General features: G+C 46.8%; 1 protein-coding gene across 2 annotated transcripts in view; it reads left to right on the forward strand.

Annotated features, from left to right (window-relative positions):
• LOC100152566 (N-acetyllactosaminide beta-1,6-N-acetylglucosaminyl-transferase) overlaps positions 2,169–18,547 on the forward strand; it is a 39,469-nt gene continuing 23,090 nt past the window's right edge. The window contains exon 1 of one of the 2 annotated variants that reach the window (XM_021100168.1): positions 2,169–5,073. In XM_021100168.1, coding sequence (XP_020955827.1) covers positions 4,149–5,073 — 925 coding nt within the window. In that variant the 5' untranslated portion in view covers positions 2,169–4,148. The remainder of the gene's footprint in view (positions 5,074–18,547) is intronic. The other variant, XM_005665561.3, reaches the window with a different exon arrangement.

Here is an 18,547-nt window from a genome sequence, read left to right on the forward strand (position 1 = left end):
GGTTGAGGATCTAAAGCAAAGAGGAGAAAAACCAACCGAACCTGCAGTGAGAGCAGGTCTTCTCTCTTCTCTCTGCCTTCCCTCCCGGCTCTGCATACTTTGCAGAAAAAGGAGCAGCTCTAGTAAGAATGAAAGGAAGTCAAACCCTCAAAACAAACTGTTCAGTACTTCCCTTTCAGCACCTGCATTTCCCTCCCTCCCCAGGGTGAAGGGAGACAGTGATGGGAAAGGAAGAGTGAACTCTAACCTTCCCTCTTTTATGATTTTGTTTTTTGGGTTTTTTTGCTTTTGCTTTTTAGGGCTGCACCTGCAGCATATGGAAGTTCGGGGCTAGAGGTTGAATCAGAGTTGCTGCTGCAACCTGCACAACAGCCACACCAACTGGGGATCCAAGCCATGTTGCAACCTACACCACAGCTCATGGCAATGCCAGATCCTTAACCCACTGAGCAAGGCCAGGGTTCGAACCCAAGTCCTCATGGATACTAGTCCGGTTTGTTACCCCTGAGCCACGATGGGAACTCTTAACCTTCCCTCTTTTAGAGTAGCAATAACTCAACCCAATTAAAAGCCTTAAGAAAATAAATGCTGGAGGGGAGGAGTGGAGGGATCGGGAGCTTGGCTTATCAGACACAACTAGAATAGATTACAAGAGATCCTGCTGAATAGCATTGAGAACTATGTCTAGATACTCATGTTGCAACAGAACAAAGGGTTGGGGAAAAAATGTAATTGTAATGTATACATCTAAGGATAACCTGACCCCCTTACTGTACAGTGGGAAAATAAAATAAAAAAAAAAATAGTTTCAGTCACCAAAAAAAAAAAAAAAAGAAAATAAATGCTTTTTTTTTTTCCTTTTCTATTATTAGTAAACAGAAATCAAAAGATCGGTTCCTTAACAGGGTCAAAAACATTGGCTCTTTTTCAAAAGGAAACAACAGCAGAACAATCACTAATGCTTATTGAACTTATATAAGCAGATATAAACTGAACTAGAGCTGTCTCTTTTAGGAGTTCCCTGGCAGCCCAGTGGTTAAGGATCCAGCATTTATTTTCTTAAGGCTTTTAATTGGGTTGAGTTATTGACCCAAGCCACTGCAGTGACACCATTTCAATCCCTGGACTAGGAATTCTGCAAGCCATGGGCGTGGCCAACAACAACAGCAAAGAATTATCTGATTTAATGTTTTCATCTTTTTTTTTTTGTCCTTTTAGGGCCACACCCATAGCATATGGAGAGTCCCAGGCCAGGGGGCAAACTGGAGCTGGAGCTGTTGGCCACGGCCACAGCCACAGCAGCACAGGATTCAAGCCACGTCTGTGATCTACACCACAGCTCATGGCAACTTGGGATCCCAAACCCCTGAGCAAGGCCAGGGATCAAACCTGCCTCATCATGGATGCTAGTCAGATTTGTTTCTGCTAAGCCACAACAGGAACTCCTGACAATGTTTTTAACGATCATGTGAAATAGGAACTATTGTTATTTTCCATCTGGCAAACAAAGAAACTGGCACTTAGAGAGGTTAAGGAACTACCCTGCTGGTACAGCTGGTTCGTGACCAGCTCGGATCTGAAACCAACTAGACTGGCTCTGGTATCTGGACCAGTGAGCTGCAGATTTAAGGCTCTGACTTCTACTATCCAGCCAAATGACCTTAAAAAAAATATTTGTATCGGGCTTAGTTTCCTCATCTGTAAAATACAGGGTTGTGCTAGGTGATCTTTGAGATCCCTGCCAACCCTTTGGGTCCCCCTCTAAATCAGTATCTGTCAGGTTGGCTGGGGGGGGAATTGCACAACCTAAAAGTTGAACACTCTGAGGACTTCATGCCAGGAGACAGCCTCACAGATGGGTTCAAGGGACTGCTCCGTAGCAGCAAGGGAGTTTTTGCAACAAGGACCGGGTAGTCCAAACGTGAGCAGACTATTGTTAATTAAAGAAAACCAGGGAGTTCCCATTGTGGCACAGTGGAAATGAATCTGACTCGTATCCATGAGGATTCATGATCGATCCCTGGCCTTGCTCAGTGGGTTAAGGATGGGTGTTGCTATGAGCTGTGGTGTAGGTCACAGAAGCAGCTTGGATCCCGAGTTGCTATGGCCATGGTATAGGCTGGCAGCTGTAGCTCCAATTGGACCCCTAGCCTGGCAGATGCAGCCCTAAAAAGCAAAAAAAAGAAAGAGGGAGAAAGATGAAAGAAAGGAAGGAAGGAAGGAAGAAAGAAAACCAGGTATCTCAAGGAATTTAATGCTTTTCTATGTATGGGAAATGCAAAAGTCTGGGTTCATTGAAATCATTGATTTGATATGCATGCACCGCCGTATCTTGGGCCGGTGTCCTGTGCTTTCCCACCCGAGTGTCCTCAGGGGGAACCGCTGGGCCGGGGGGAGGGTTTGGGGGGACTGCAGTGGCTGATGGCTTGGTGGTACGCATCTTGTTTCCATCCTGAGGTCCCTCAGGGCTCACTGTCAGGAGTAGTTGTCATGCGATGGCTCGATGGCAGCAGCATCCTTGGTTTCCTGCTGTTGCGGGCCACACTCTTCATTCTCAGCCACACCCATGCTACTGCTGTCATTTTGAGTCCAGTGAACTGTGGAAAGCAAAGTGCTGGCACGTGATGGGAAGAGGGCAGGGCGCTTGCTCTTTAGACACCACGGTCTTCCTAACAGGAGCAGTTAGTTGCTCCAGGTGCCACATCGTGCCCGGACAGGTAGACTAGCTGGGTGACTGCTGGAATGAGATGGGAGGGGGGCCACTTGTAGCTCCTGGGGCTGCCACAGTTGGCCTGTTAGTGGGACCAGTAACTTTCCCCCAGAAGCTCCTTACCACCTGCCTTCATCTGCAGCACGCCCCCACGTTTGCTGATTTGCTGGCGGCACCAGCACAGGTGAGCTATGAGAACCCCTCTGTAATGTGATCAGACCTGCTGGGCTTCTTCTCCCGCCTCCCCTGCATTACACTGACTGAGACTTCCAGGAATTTCCGCCACAGCTCTGAAGACTTTTGTCCTTTCTTCTTCAGAGTAAGGAAGTGGGAGAGGAGGTGGGGTGGAAAGGAGAATCCTTTGCCTTCTACCAAATGACCTCAAATCGGAAGATGTCGGGCTTTTAAAGAGACCCAGTGGCTCCTCACTCCACATTCGGTAGATAATACTGTGTGAAGAGCTCAAGTTATCTGAAGCTCTGTGTGAAATGGGAACCAGCCTTTGCTGTCTGGGAGCAATGCCAATCACCGTTCTCCCTGGCAGGCCACCGAAGATGTGTTTATTTCATGTACGACCCTTTAAAGTTAAAAGTCACTCCTAGATTCCTTCTGCCGCCATCTCACGCCCCCACGAGTGTAATTCTTATTTCCCTCTGTCCATAGCCAGTCCAGGGAAGTGCGATGTGCTATGTAAAATCATCAGAAATTGTCTGACTTAACCCAGCGAACAGCCCCCCCACCATCAGCCTTCCCCCCCACCCCGCGATAGTCTTCTTCTTGGGCGTGTTGCAAGGGGGGTTGTCCTTAGCTGTGTCTGTGTATGCCCAGAGGTAGAGATAACCCTGAAATGAAAACAAGGGGGCCGCCCAACAGGAAGAGAAATCAAGCGGAGGAACAGCAGTCCGAAGGCTGTGGGTTCCAAGCCGGCTAGCAGGCTGCGGGGCTCGCCAGCAAGAGCAGAACCACTTCTAGGGCGCAGGCAAGGTGCAGGCGTGAGCCCAGCAGCGCGATCAGAAGAGCTTGGAGGGAGGGGGGCGGAGTGAGGCCGGAGAAACCGCCCCGGCGAAAGGAGCCGTCCTTCCAGACCAGAAGGCAATTTGCTACGATCCTCTGGCGTCTTGGATGCAAATGAGACGGGCTTCCTGGAGGCGGGGCCGAGCCCGGCGCGCTCCGCCGGCCGCGGCGATTCCGCACCGGAGGCCCGAAGACCAGGGCGCGCGCGAGAAGCATCTCTGGCCCGTCGCCGAACCAACGAGGATGGCCGCACCCCGAGGCAGAGGATACATGAGGATTGAAGGACCCCGGGAAAAGAAACCCCTCTGGAAAAGCTGTTGAAATTCAAGTCTGGGCAAAGAGGTCGCTTCAGCCTGGTGGTTTCGGGCACCGATCGTTTCTCAGTCCTTGGAAAGAGATTCCTTCCCCGGGGAAGTGAAAAATAATGAACTTTTGGAGGTATTGCTTTTTTGCCTTCGCTGTGTTCAGTGTGGGTGTTTTGGTGATACTTTACAATAGCCAACTGAGCCCGCCGAAAACTTTCGGGAAACTGAATGGTTCCAGTGAAAGGGATTTGAAAATCCATGCCTGTAATTGCGCCTTGGAAGATAAGCCATCCTTTCTGTGGGAAAAGACTTTGACGTCAGGGGTGGGAAGTGCCCCCTGCAAGGACTACCGGATCCAGAGTCACTACATCACAAGCCCCCTGTCCAAAGAAGAAGCTGCCTTCCCTTTGGCATATGTCATGGTCATCCATAAGGACTTTGACACTTTCGAAAGGCTCTTCAGGGCTGTCTATATGCCCCAGAATATCTACTGTGTCCATGTGGATGAGAAAGCCACCTCCGAGTTTAAGAAGTCCGTGTGGCAGTTACTGAGTTGCTTCCAGAATGCTTTTCTTGCTTCAAAGATAGAGCCCGTGGTCTACGCAGGAATTTCCAGGCTCCAGGCGGACCTGAACTGCCTGGAAGACCTTCTAGCTTCTGAAGTCCCGTGGAAATACGCCATCAACACCTGCGGGCAGGACTTCCCCCTGAAAACCAACAGGGAGATCATTCAGTATCTGAAAGGATTTAAAGGGAAAAACATCACCCCAGGGGTGCTGCCCCCCGATCATGCTATTAAGCGGACGAAATATGTCCACCAAGAGCACTTAGGCAAAGAGGGCTCTTTTGTGAAAAACACTAATGTTTTGAAACCCCCCCCTCCACATCAGCTGACCATCTACTTTGGCACCGCCTATGTGGCGCTTACCCGGGAGTTTGTCAACTTTGTCTTCCAAGACCAAAGGGCCATTGATCTACTCCACTGGTCCAAAGACACCTACAGCCCTGACGAACACTTCTGGGTGACGCTTAATAGGATTCCAGGTAGGTACGAATTTCCATCCCCATTTTTTTCTTATTCGTAGGTTGAATTTGCCAACATTTAGCTCCTCTTGGAAATTATTGCGGAAACAAAAATTAAATGCCCAGAAAGCGACTGGTTTGCTTGCTTTTTTAGTGACAGTTTCGTGACAGCTCTTCTGTCTTAGAACTGCGCGATGTAGCTTTCTAAGTCTGCCAGGCTGCAGGACTTGTAGCAAAGCTACCTTTGATCTCGAATCACATGGTAACTGACTTTTAGCTCTGGATTTTTTTTTTTTAATTGAGGGATGATTGACATATGCAATAGCTCAATCTTTTGAATAAATGCCTTTCATAGTCTTTGATAAGCATGGCTGTAAGGTAATGGTTTTGAATAAGCCTTCCAGAATTTGAGTTAAAATAGATAGTGTTTCTTTCAGAGGCTGTTACTCAGTTTTACTTGGAGGCTCAAAGTTCACCGGGCAGTTTTCGGCATCTTTGAATCTTCTTTGGATGTTTACGGATGATCACTGTGGCTCAAACGTCTCTAGTCTTAGACCTGAACAAGGGCTCAGGTTTCAACAGACTTGGTTCAATAAGTTTAGTCTGATGTTTTACTGCCTGGAAGAATAGGTAACTAACAAAGAGTTGAAACAAAGAGATACAAGAGATCTTAATCAGAGGGGATCCAAAGTCAATTCTCAATTTTTTTTTTTTTTTTTTTTTTTTTTCTGTTTAGGGTTGCACCCTCAGCCTATGGAAGTTCCCAGGCTAGGGGTCAAATTGAAGCTGTAGCCGTTGCTGCAGATCCTTTACCCACTGGGCAGATTCGTTGCCACTGAGCCACGACGGGAACTCCCAATTCTCAATATTTAAATCCTGTTTTCTTCTGAGATAGTCCCATTTGCAGCCTCTTGTTTTTGTGTCCTGTGAGGTCTTTTCCAGTGTTGGTGATCATTTGGGGCCAAGGAACAGGGGCAGAAAACAGCACCACATTTCTCTATTGGATTCAAGACTGGATTTCTCTTCAAAATTCTCTTTCCCCTATGCTGTCTGGCAGGACCTGTGCGACCTGCAGGGCTTCTGGTGATGTCCCAGTGCACTCATTTCCACTCTTGTGCCAGCTGGGCTGTGGGTGTCAGCCCTGTGGGGAGGTGACCCCATGCCAGCCATGGGTGAAACACTCCCTGCTCTTGCTTGTCGTGTCCTCACTGTTGACGTGTATGAGTGCTGTTCATGTCATACCTGAAAGTAGACTCAGAGCAATTATGAGTTCGCAGTCACTCCGCATGCCTAAGGGCTCACCTAGAGGGGAGCTCCCTGAAACCTACTGAGAGTGGGCAGAAAAGGGACCAGCACGGCAGCTGGGGACAGAGGCGTGCCATCCCCTGAGCAACTTAAGCTCAGACCCACGAGGTTAACAAAGCCTTGCAGGAGGGGAGTCCCAGTGTACGGAGCTTCTCCGGATCATTCACAAGTAACGATGCCAGACACGGTAAACACTCCATACGTGGCGTCTGATGCTGTTTTTGTTAATACCGTTGGCACCAGATGTATGTTCTCCATCACCCCTTTTAATTATGAGAAGAAAGAGTCGCGTCATCCTCATGAACAGAGGACGACAAGGAGGCTTAGAAAGAGCGAAGCGATGCGCTATCAAAAGGCAGAGCCGGGGCCTGACCCTGCATTTGAAGTGTTTCTCTTGCCCCAGGAAAAGAAATAATTCCCCCCCGCCCCCGCCGCTGAGTATTTAAAGCAAATTCCCTGCAGAACCCCAGAGAGGTGAAAAGATGAGTTTAGGAGAAAAAAATGCAGAGGACCATGGACCTAAGCTCCCCCTGACTGCTTTAAGCTGGAAGTAAGGTTAGTGGAGTTATGGAGAAGGGAGTGTGTGTGTGTGTGTGTGTGTGTGTGTGTGTGTGTGTGTGTGTGTTGGAAGCAGAGATGCTCAGCAGGTGCCCCGGTGCCAGCGGCAGCCCTAGGAAGTTGTCCTTTTCGGAACCCACTGCCACAGCCCACCCAGAGCCTCTGTGCCCGCCTCCCCAGCCCCCACGGAGAGCAGGCTTTGGTCCAGCTCTCCCTTCTCTGACCAGTAGAAATGGGAAATATTCCTCAGGTAATGTGTTCACAGAGGCTGGGGGGTGAAAAGCCACCGGGCTGACGTTGAACCTAATCCTTATTCCAAAAACAAAAGAAAACGCAGTATCTGGAGGACGCTGTCTTCACACAGAATAGAAGTCTTCAAAAATAATCATCATAATAATAGAACATTTTGACATTTTCACATCGTGTTTCCTTTCTTTCTTTCCTTTCTCTTTCTTTCTTTCTTTCCTCGCCATGCCTGACGCATTCAGAAGTTCCCAGGCCAAAGATCGAACCCTGTGACCCAAGCCACAGCAGTGACAACCCCAGACCCTTAACCAGCTAAAGCCACCAGGGAACTCCATTTTTGAAATTTCTATTTTCAGCAGTCAACAAATATTTTGCTTCGTGGTGGCAGGCACTCTTCTGTGAACTGAGGGTGGCCCTGGAAGCAGACGGATATGACTTTATGAAATTTAAGTTTTGAGATTAGAATGTTTGAATATAAAGTTTAGTGACTCTAGTGTATTGGTATGTTGAGCTAATTTTCCTCCACTCCAGCTGCTCACGGTGTTGTGTGGTTTTTTTTCTTCTGAATAGCCATCCCTCTTTTGGAAACATTTTTTAAAAGTAAGATTAAAAAAAAAAAACAAAACAAACAAGAAATATATTCACAAGTTTCAAAAATTTTAAATGTTGCGGTTCATTAGCTCCTGGTATCACTGCTTCCTTATATATTCTTCCAGAGATATTTTATGAAGTCTATAGGCAATAAAACTAATGAAACGGTACCTATATATATTTTTTAAGTTCATCGCAAAAATGTACAAAAAATGGCCCTTATTCAGGCACCCTATTATCTAGGTGAGAAAAAAGTACAAGATGTTTTCATTCATTCATTCTTTTCTTTCTTTCTTTCATTTCTCCTTTCTTTCCTTCTTTCGTCTTATTTATTTATTTATTGGCTGCACCTACAGCATGTGGAAGTTCCCCAGGCAGGGGTCAAATCTGAGCCACAGCAGTGCCAATGCCGGATCCTTAACCTGCTGAGCCACCAGGGAACTTCTTGTTCCCTTGCTTAAAGCTTTACAATGACTTTTCCTTATGTTGAGTGTCCAGTTGAAGCTTTTTTTTTTTTTTTTTGCTATTTCTTGGGCCGCTCCCTCGGCATATGGAGGTTCCTAGGCTAGGGGTTGAATCGGAGCTGTAGCCACCAGCCTACGCCAGAGCCACAGCAACGCGGGATCCGAGCCGCGTCTGCAACCTACACCACAGCTCACGGCAACGCCGAATCGTTAACCCACTGAGCAAGGGCAGGGACCGAACCCGCAACCTTATGGTTCCTAGTCGGATTCGTTAACCACTGCGCCACGACTGGAACTCCGAGTTGAAGCTTTTAATGTGGCATGGCCCTCCATCCCTCTCTACCTCGACTTCTTTTTACCTGATACCGCGTGCTTTATGTTCCAGCAACGGCTTGGTCCTACACACTTTTGCAATTGTCACTTAACATTTTTTGAGTGGATGCAGTTCCAGCTGTGGCACAATGGGATTGCAGCATCTGTGCTAGGACACAGGTTCGATCCCCGACCCCGCACAGAGAGTTAAGGATCCGGCATTGCTGCAGTTGCAGCTCAATATGCCACCGGGCAGCCACAAAAAAAAAAAAAAAAAAAAAAAAAAAAATTGGAGGGGGTTGGACTTTTTTTATAGTGTCTTCTCTAGGATACCCTTCCTACCTATCTGACTAATCCCATTCACCCTTTGTAACTCACCTTGGAGGTCACCTCCTCCAGACGCCATCCCTGATAACCTGCCTCCCAGGTGATTGGGTCTCCAACTCAGGGCTCTCCCGTGCGCCAGGTCACTCCTGCCAGTGTAGAATTCAGCTGCCTGCTAAGTGAAATCCTCCTCTGCCCTCCCTGCTCCGTGTGGAGGTTCTCTAAGGGTGAGAAAGGTGACATCCATTTGTATCTTCCCCATCACTGCCCCACATGCATCCTGTCGCTGTGCCTGATTTGCAGTTAGGAGACAGCTAGAGATTAGAATGTTTGGGAGTTCCCGTCGTGGCGCAGTGGTTAACGAATCCGACTAGGAACCATGAGGTTGCGGGTTCGGTCTCTGCCCTTGCTCAGTGGGTTAAGGATCCGGCGTTGCCGTGAGCTGTGGTGTAGGTTGCAGACGCGGCTCGGATCCCGTGTTGCTGTGGCTCTGGCGTAGGCCGGTGGCTACAGCTCCGATTCGACCCCTAGCCTGGGAACCTCCATATGCCGCGGGAGCGGCCCAAAGAAATAGCAAAAAGACAAAAAAAAAAAAAAAAAAAAAAGAGATTAGAATGTTTGAATATAAAGTTTAGTGACTTTATATTGTGGGTTGGGTCCGGGGAGGCCTGGATAGAGATCAAAGGGTGATGAACCCTCTACCGGAGGTGGGTGGGTGGGAGTCATTTTTGATGGTCAGGATTAGAGAAACGGTGGATAAGATATGGCTTGAAGGTATGATTGCATCATAGCTAGGCCAACAAACGCTACGGGTACGCATAAAGCTATCCAGTGATACCTTGGAGAGTTAGCAAGAGCTCCTCGAGAATGTGAATAGGGCAGAGTCCTTCCTTAGAAAATCTGCTCTCCAGGTAGCCAACCTGAGCCCATCATTGGATGGCATCTGATGGCAAGAGAAACACCTTATGTGGTCGCCTCCAGGTAGTTTCTGCCTGACCTGCACCTGCCTCTCCCCACCTCTGAGTTTCTCCCACAGCTTGGCACTTATCCAGCCCTGCTGTCTGTCCCATTCCTGGCCCACTCCCGGTTCATGGGGTGGGCTGCTTCTGTCTGAATTTGACCTGGAGTGTCTAGCTATTGGCTTGGGAAAAAAATAAATCGGGAGCATGAGGAAATGAAAGACAACAATAGAAAGAAACTTGAAACATTTCTCCAGGTGTAGCTCTCAGCAAAGGTCAACACCGAGCCGTTGGGAAGGTATGTGTCCGCTCCAGAAAGTTTACAGGGGCCTTACACCTGGGTGTGGCCGGATCAGCCCCAGACTTTTTCAAAGTATGCATTGTGTTCTCTGCAGCTCAGTTCAAACTTGAGTTCAGTTCCTAGCGCCACAAAGGGTGCATTTTGGGTTGTACAGTGACTGAGATTTATGAACACGGATCGATTGGTATCATCATGTTTGTATGAACATCATTAAAGCATTCAGGTTTATGGCAAAGCTTTTTTTTTTTTTTTTTGGTATCCAGATGACATTACACCGGCACTTACTCAGGCAATATGGAGATAAAATTCTTCTTCTTCTTTTTTGGCTGTGGCACCAGTGGCTTGATGTGGGATCTCAGTTCTCAGACCAGGGATTGAACCCTGGCTGTGGCAGTGAAAGTGCCAAATCCTAACCACTAGACCACCAGGGAACTCCGAGAAATTCTGATTGAAGGAGGAATGACACAAAACAGCTACTTCCTTGGGTTCCTGTCCATTGAACAGAGGTTTTAAATGAAATCATTTTGGTAGGGCCAGATAGTATTAAAATACACGTGATAAATTTGGACATGATTTTCAAAATATGGTATTAGTGATGCAGGTCTGTTTGGTTTGTCTTTCCTCTTAGGTAAAGCCTCTAGGCTCTTGGTGGGACGGTAATCTGGGTGAGGTCATTAAAGGATTTTAATCTGCAGTGTAGCCTGGCCTTTGAGTGCCTAGGCTGGTAAGTACTGATAAGTCGTAAGAGGCCGAGCTCCTGGTAGAGCAACCCGGACAGGCTACAGGATATTTGCGTAATTAAACCATACTGAAGCTATGGCTTTTTTTTTTTTTTTTTTTTTTTTTTTTTGCTTTGTAGGGCCACACCTGTGTCATATGGAGGTTCCCAGGCTAGGGGTCGAATCGGAGCTATAGCTGCCAGGCTACGCCACAGCCTCAGCAACTTGGGATCCTAGCCACATCTGCAAGCTACACCACAGCTCATGGCAACGCTGGATCCTTAACCCACTGATAGAGGCCAGGCATCGAACCTGCGTCCTCATGGATGTCAGATTAGTTTCCACTGAGCCAGAAGGGGAACTCCCATTTTTTTGTTTGTTTTTGTTTTTTCACAAACCATAGTATTGCATTTCAATGATTCTTTAAAACAATAAAATATTAGGAGTTCCCGCTGGGGCGCAGTGGTTAATGAATCCGACTAGGAACCATGAGGTTTCGGGTTCGGTCCCTGCCCTTGCTCGGTGGGTTAACAATCCGGCGTTGCCATGAGCTGCGGTGTAGGTTGCAGACGCGGCTCGGATCTCGCGTTGCTGTGGCTGTGGTGTAGGCCGGTGGCTACAGCTCCGATTGGACCCCTAGTCTGGGAATCTCCATATGCCGCGGGAGTGGCCAAGAAATGGCAAAAAGACCAAAAAAAAAAAAAAAATTAGTTGCATTTCAAAGTCATAACAGATAAATAATCAGTTGTATACACACATATTTATCTTCCTCTCTTTCTCTGAACCACTGCAGCAGCGTCTCCTCCCACCTCCCCTTGAGTTCTCATGATATTACGAAAAGGCTTTGGAATGGGAGAAGTGTAGTTTAAGTCCTGGCTCCCATTGTCTGCTAACTATGTGATACTGGTCTTAGTCTATGCCAAGCCTCAGTTTACCCATCTGCGGTAACGGGAATGATAAAGACTGTTTAGTTCCTGGGTAAGTTATGAGTATTAAGAAAGATGACACGAATAGTGTAGTGACTTCCAGACAGCGCATGCTTCAGAATCCACTAGAGGGCCTGGAAAAACAGAGTGTGGGGCCTTAGCCCCAGAGTTTTAGATTCAGTAGAATCAGGGCAGCCCTCTGAATTTGTAGTCCTAACAATTTGCCGGGAGATAGTGATGCCTCTCGTCTAGAAACCCACCTTGAGAACTGCTGGCAAGACTGTCTTTTACAGATTGGCAGGAAAATGGGTTCTGTGCATTTCCATCTCCTTTGCTGAGAACAAGGCAGCCCCCCCCCCCCCCCCCGCCCCGCTGGAGAAAGGAACTGAGAGTGTTGAAGGCCAAGCCTGACGGCCCTGATGGTGTCATCTGCTGCTGGTGGAGGTTGTGAAAGTGCTGTGCACATGAGGCCCCTGCTGAGAAACACCCCAGCTGTGGAGGGAGACACCCCTCTCTTGAGCTCTAGGGCCTCAGCTGGCTGCCCGGAGCTGCAGTCCCAGTAACGATGGCTGCTTTGATCAGGTTGTCTCGAGAAGTGGATGAAAAAATTGGGTGTAAAATAGGAGGCGAAGGGTTTATTTATTCACACAACTATGTATTAAGAAAACCTAGGAGTTCCCGTCGTGGCGCAGTGGTTAACGAATCCGACTAGGAACCATGAGGTTGCGGGTTCGGTCCCTGCCCTTGCTCAGTGGGTTAACGATCCGGCGTTGCCCTGAGCTGTGGTGTAGGTTGCAGACGCGGCTCGGATCCCACGTTGCTGTGGCTCTGGCGTAGGCCGGTGGCTACAGCTCCGATTCGACCCCTAGCCTGGGAACCTCCATATGCCGCGGGAGCGGCCCAAAGAAATAGCAAAAAAAGACAAAAAAAAAAAAAAAAAAAGAAAACCTAAAGATGGCCTAGAACTTCTAATCTAAGGAGAGACTGAAGGAAGGTGTTCGGTAAAATCTGTCTGATTCTCTTTGCACGACCATGAAAAACTAGACGTAGATTCATTCACCCTGAGAGGAGTAGTTGGAACAGTATGAGAACACTTAAGCAGTTTAGAGTTTCTGGTGTGGCTCAGCGGGTTAAGAACCTGACTAGAATCTATAAGGATGCAGGTTCGATCCCTGGCCCTACTCAGTGCATGAAGGGTCTGGTGTTGCTGCAAGCTGCGGCCTAGATCTCAGACGCGGCTCTGATCCTGCATGGCTGTGGCTGTGGCTGTGGTGCAGGCCGGCAGCTGCAGCTCCGATTCGACCCCTAGCCTGGGAACCTCCATGTGCCACAGATGTGGCTCTTAAAAAACAAAAAAAGGAGGAGTTCTCGTCGTGGCTTAGTGGTTAACGAATTTGACTAGGAACCGTTGCAGGTTCGATCCCTGGCCTTGCTCAGTGGGTTAAGGATCCAGCGTTGCCACACCCTCAGCATATGGAAGTTCCCAGGCTAACAGTCGAATCAGAGCTGCAGCTGCCAGCCTGTGCTACAGCCACAGCAATGCCAGATCCTTAACCCACTGAGCCAGACCAGGGATCGAACCTGTCTGTGGCTTCACGGATCCAAGTCGAATTTGTTACTGCTGAGTCACAACGGGAACTCCACTTGTATCTTTTTGACCTATGGTTTTCTCCGGCCCAGGAGTGGGATTGCTGGATAATAATAGCAGGGTTTTTGTTTGTTTGTTTGTTTGTTTTGTTTGTTTTTTTTAAGGCTGCACCCAAGGCTTTTGGAAGTTTCCAGGCTAGGGGTCAAAGGGAGCTGCAGCTGCCGATCTACACCACAGCTCATAGCAATGCAGGATCCTTAACCCACTGATTGGGGCCAGGGATCAAACCTGCATCCTCATGGATACTAGTTGGGTTTGTTACTGCTGAGCCACAACAGGAACTCCCTGGCAGCTCTGTTTTATTATTTTGAGGAACTTCCACACTGTTTGACCATTACCTTCCCACCAACAGTATAAGGGGCTTCCCTTGTCCCCACACCTTCTCTAGAATTTATTGTTGTAGACTTTTTTTTTGTCTTTTTAGGGCCGCACCCGTAGCATATGAGGTTCCAGGCTAGGGGTTGAATTGGAGCTACAGCTGTCAGCCTACGCCACAGCCACAGCAACACCAGATCTGAGCTGCATCTGCGACCTACACCACAGCTCACAGCAACACCCGATCCTTAACCCACTGAGCAAGGCCAGGGATCGAACCTACGACCTCCTGGTTCCTAGTCAGATTCATTGTCACTGCGCCACAACGGGAACTCCCTGTTGTAGACTTTTTGATGACGGCCATTCTGGCTAGTGTAGGTGGTACCTCATAGTAGTTTTGATTTGCATTTCGATAACAGTTAGTGATGCTGAGCATCTTTTCGTGTGTTTTTGGCCATCTGTACAGACTGAGTTTTCTTCTTTCTCTTTTTTAATCAGTAAAACTAATCTAAGCACCAGTTCTTCAAGCATTAGAAGCAAGAGTCATACCAGTGCTTGCTAAAATTGTAATTTTCTTGCCTTTTCCTGCAAGGAACATGGGAGGAGTGTGTTACTAAGAGTAAAAATTGATTAGTAGACTAGGCTGTACCATGTGTAGTGTACTTTTTTAAATCTCTTCATGTGTATAACTGAGTCTTTATGAGTCTTCTGTGCGTTTGACTTTGGAATTGACTTGAAGATATTTTGCCAAGTTTCAGCCAAGTCTTCATGTATTTACTGTTACCCGGTGTTCTCATAGGCCGCCTCTGCTGGGTTCAATCACCGTCTTAATTTTTCACATATATAATTTGTTCTGAGATTAAAGGTTTCTCTGGTCTTGCAGGGCAGTGTGCAGGGAATAATATGGACTCTGCCCCCCCCCCCCCCCGGCTCATCAGTTAAGAGCTTGTCTGACACTGACAAATTGTTAACCAACCTTGGCCTCAATGAATTTTGGTTTTAGGATGTAAAGTTTGGAAGGAGTTTCCAACTTCAGCCACTGGACCATGTAAGGGGCCAATGACCTATAAACTTATTTTCTAGGTTCCAGGCTCTGTCCCTAACCAGCTGTTTGACCTTGGCCATGTCGCTTAACCTCTCTGAGCCTCAGCTTCCTTCTCTATGAAATGAGGAAATTGAGGTGGCAGGAAGGTGCCTAGTGAGTGTTGTTTTGGTGTTAGTATTTTCTTTTTCTTTTTTTAGTGGATGATTTTTTTTTTTTTTCTTGCTTTTTAGGGCCGCACCCTCCTCATATGAAGTTTCGAGGCTGGGGGTCAAATCAGAGCCTTAGCCACTGGCCTATGCTAGAGCCACAGCAACGTGGGATCCCAGCCACTTCTACACCACAGCTCATGGCAGCACTGGATCCTTAACCCACTGAGTGAGGCCAGGGATCGAACCCGCATCCTCATGGATACTAGTCGGATTCATTGCCACTGAACCACGATGGGAATTCCCAAAGCAGATGATTCTGGAAGGGGTATAAACTCAGAATGGCTTCTTCAAGAATAATGATTTTTGTGAAGTAGGATGAGTAATTTCACGTTAGAGTTCGGAGAAGCTCATCATTTAAGCTTCAAGACACCAGTTTCAAGAAGGTGGGGTCACATGATTTAGCAGTTGAACTGGGTCATGAAGGTGGGACTTGTAAATCGTAATACAGTGGTCTTTATCTATTTAGTACTTCTCACAATTTCTCTCTGAAATGTCTGGGTATTGGAATAAAAGGGCAGTAAACACATTTTAGTATATGTTATCTAATACGGAAAGATGGGTTTTAAGGACAGGATTCTATAAGACGTCTTCAGAATTCATTTTATTTTTATTTTTTGATGGCCACACCTACAGCATGTGGAAGTTACCCGGACCAGGGGTTGAACCTACGCCACAGCAATGACAGTGCTGCATTCCTAACTCCTCGACCACCAGAGATCTCCAGAATTCATTTTAAAAAGTGGGAATATTACTGTTTCTCAAATGAAAAACTCTATAGGTAAACTACAAAATAGAATTTTAAAATGTTTCCATTTACCATGAAGAATCTGTTCTAGTACACATTTTTGCTAAATTTGAAGGAGCTTCCCTTTTTATTTTAAAATGTATATGCTGTAAAATTTATTATTTTTGGTGTCCCATCCCTTGTGTTTGAACAGTTGCATAGAGTCATGCATTCCCCACCACAATCAAGAACTGTTCCATCACCTCCAAAAATTCCCTCATGATGCTCCTTGTGATCAATCCCTAACACCCTGTCTCAAGGCCAGACCCTTGGCAAACCCTGATCTGTTCTCCATCCCTATGGTTTTGCCTTTTCCAGAATGTAGTAAAAAACGAAATCGTGGAATATGAAGCCGTTGGGGTCTGGGAAAGCAGCTTCTTATTCTTCCTTTCTTATATTTTAATGAATTCACTTTGTGCATCCCGAGGTGAATATTGTTTCTTATAGATCCTCTGGCAGATTATCTGTATTGGTTCCATTTGTCAAACTTCTGTTCCCATGCTATTTATTTATTTACTTATTTGTTATTTATTATTTTCTGTAAATAATAGAGCCAGTTCGACCTCTCATTTTTTTTTAAAAAGTCGGGGGGTTCCCATTGTGGCTCAGACTGGTATCCATGAGGCTGCCTGTTCCATCCCTGGCCTCGATCAGTGGATTAAAGATCCGGCATTGCCATGAGCTGTGGTGTAGATCAAAGACAAGGCACAGATCCCAAGTTGCTGTGACTGTGGTGTAGGCCAGCAGCTGCACCTCCAATTCGACCCCTAGCCTGGGAACCTCCATATGCCGCAGGTGCAGCCCTAAAAACCAAAAAAAAAGAGTGGGGGTTAGGAAGGAAGGAAGAAAAATTAGGGTCATTTTTAGTAATATTATTCATTTGGGGTAATAAACCAAAAGTAAATTCCGCGTGTAGTTAGATCATTATTAAACTTGACTTTGGTGTCATTTTATTCCCTTTGATTTGTCAGTATCTGTGATTCAGAATAAATAATAAGGGGGTTCTTTCGAGGCTCAGCGGTTGCTGAATCTGACTAGCATCCATGAGGACTCGGGTTCGATCCCTGGCCTTGCTCAGTGGGTGAAGGATCCGGCATTGCCGTGAACTGTGGTGTAGGTCGCAGGCGCGGCTCAGATCTGATGTTGCTGTGTCTCTGGAGTGTAGGCCGGCAGCTACAGCTCTGATTATACCCCTAGCCTGGGAACCTCCATACGTCGAGGGTGCAGCCCTAAAAAGACAACAACAAAAATAGTAGGAACATCGAAAACTTAATTGGAAGGCTAAAGAATCACCAAAACTGTATTCCACTTTTATTCCAGAAAGAAATGTGACAGAATCACAAAGCTTCTCCATCGTAGGTCCTTTCAAGTCGAGGAGATCATGTGAAAATATTGTAATGTGCATGTGGAAATACTCTAATATGATCTCCTGCCAAAACTCATTTGGAAGAGGATTTGTCTAGGTTTGTAGATGGCTCAAGGGTTTATCTTTTCCTGTAAACTGAGGATATTGGTCACTGCTCTTGAAGTTCCTGCTGTGGCTCAGCGGAAACAAATTGGACTAATATCCACGAGGGTGCAGGTTCGATCCCTGGCCTTGCTCAGTGGGTTAAGGATCCAGCGTGGAAACAAATTGGACTAATATCCACGAGGGTGCAGGTTCGATCCCTGGCCTTGCTCAGTGGGTTAAGGATTCAGCGTTGCCGTGAGCTGTGGTGTAGGTTGCACATGAGGCTCAGATCCTGTGTTGCTGTGGCTGTGGTGTAGGCCGGCAGCAATAGCTCCAATTCGACCCCTAGCCTGAGAACCTCCATGTGCCGAGGCTGCGGCCCTAAAAAGAAAAAACAAACATTAGTCACTGGTCTTGATCTAAAGATGTCCATACTTCAGAGTTCCTAAAATATTTAAATAACTGTTACACAAATGGAAACAGCCGCATTCAAGTGCTTAAAAGGCGAGCTCTCAAAACCTGAAAACTAGATAACTCAAAATGGGCTCTTCAGTCCCTGAAATGACCCTGGGCGGGGGTGGAGGAAGCCAGGGAAGGAACTGAAGGGGCCAACATTTCTTTGAAGTTTCATGTTTTGTTTTACAAATTTATGTAAATATCACATTCCCACCTACTCTATCATTTTCTTAAACTTTTAATGGAAGTGTTGCATTATACATACAGAAAAAGGCACCGATCAGAACTGAAATCACTGAACTTTCAAACTGATCCTCTCCTGAGTCACCAGCCCCCGAATCCCTGCTACCACCAGCTCCGGGAACCCCCTTGTACTCCCAAGAATGACATTCATCTTGACCCGGAAAATGAGTTTTGCTGGGTTTGTGTCATATATACCTTCTAATTGTAGCCCAGTGTTTTTCATCCAAACTTCAGGTTAAATAGATTTTGTCAAGAGGAAACGCTAGGGCTACATTGTGGCTTCCTGTGTTTCTAAAAACTGCTACAGACTCTATGGGGTTGGCCAGGGCGGTGGGGGGCTCGGAGATGCTTCCCCCCACGTTTCTTCTCTTTTTAAAGTTTATTTAGATGTTTCTCATATTTGCAGAAGAGGAATATAAACAGAAGGGCTTCTGCTATTCTGTGTAAAAGATTAGGCTTGTTATAGATAGGCACTTAGTTCGCAGAATTAGCAACCTGGATAGACCCCAGCGCATGCCGCAACAAATGGAATTTACCATTGACCTTCAATGCTTTGGACCTGTCTTGCGTTGTAAGTAGGGGTTAAAATTAGACAAGCGTCCTAAGCAAGCACGATTTTTATGTGGCTGCTTTCACATGG

This window comes from Sus scrofa, chromosome 7, assembly GCF_000003025.6.
Source record: "Sus scrofa isolate TJ Tabasco breed Duroc chromosome 7, Sscrofa11.1, whole genome shotgun sequence".
Lineage (NCBI taxonomy): Eukaryota > Metazoa > Chordata > Mammalia > Artiodactyla > Suidae > Sus > Sus scrofa.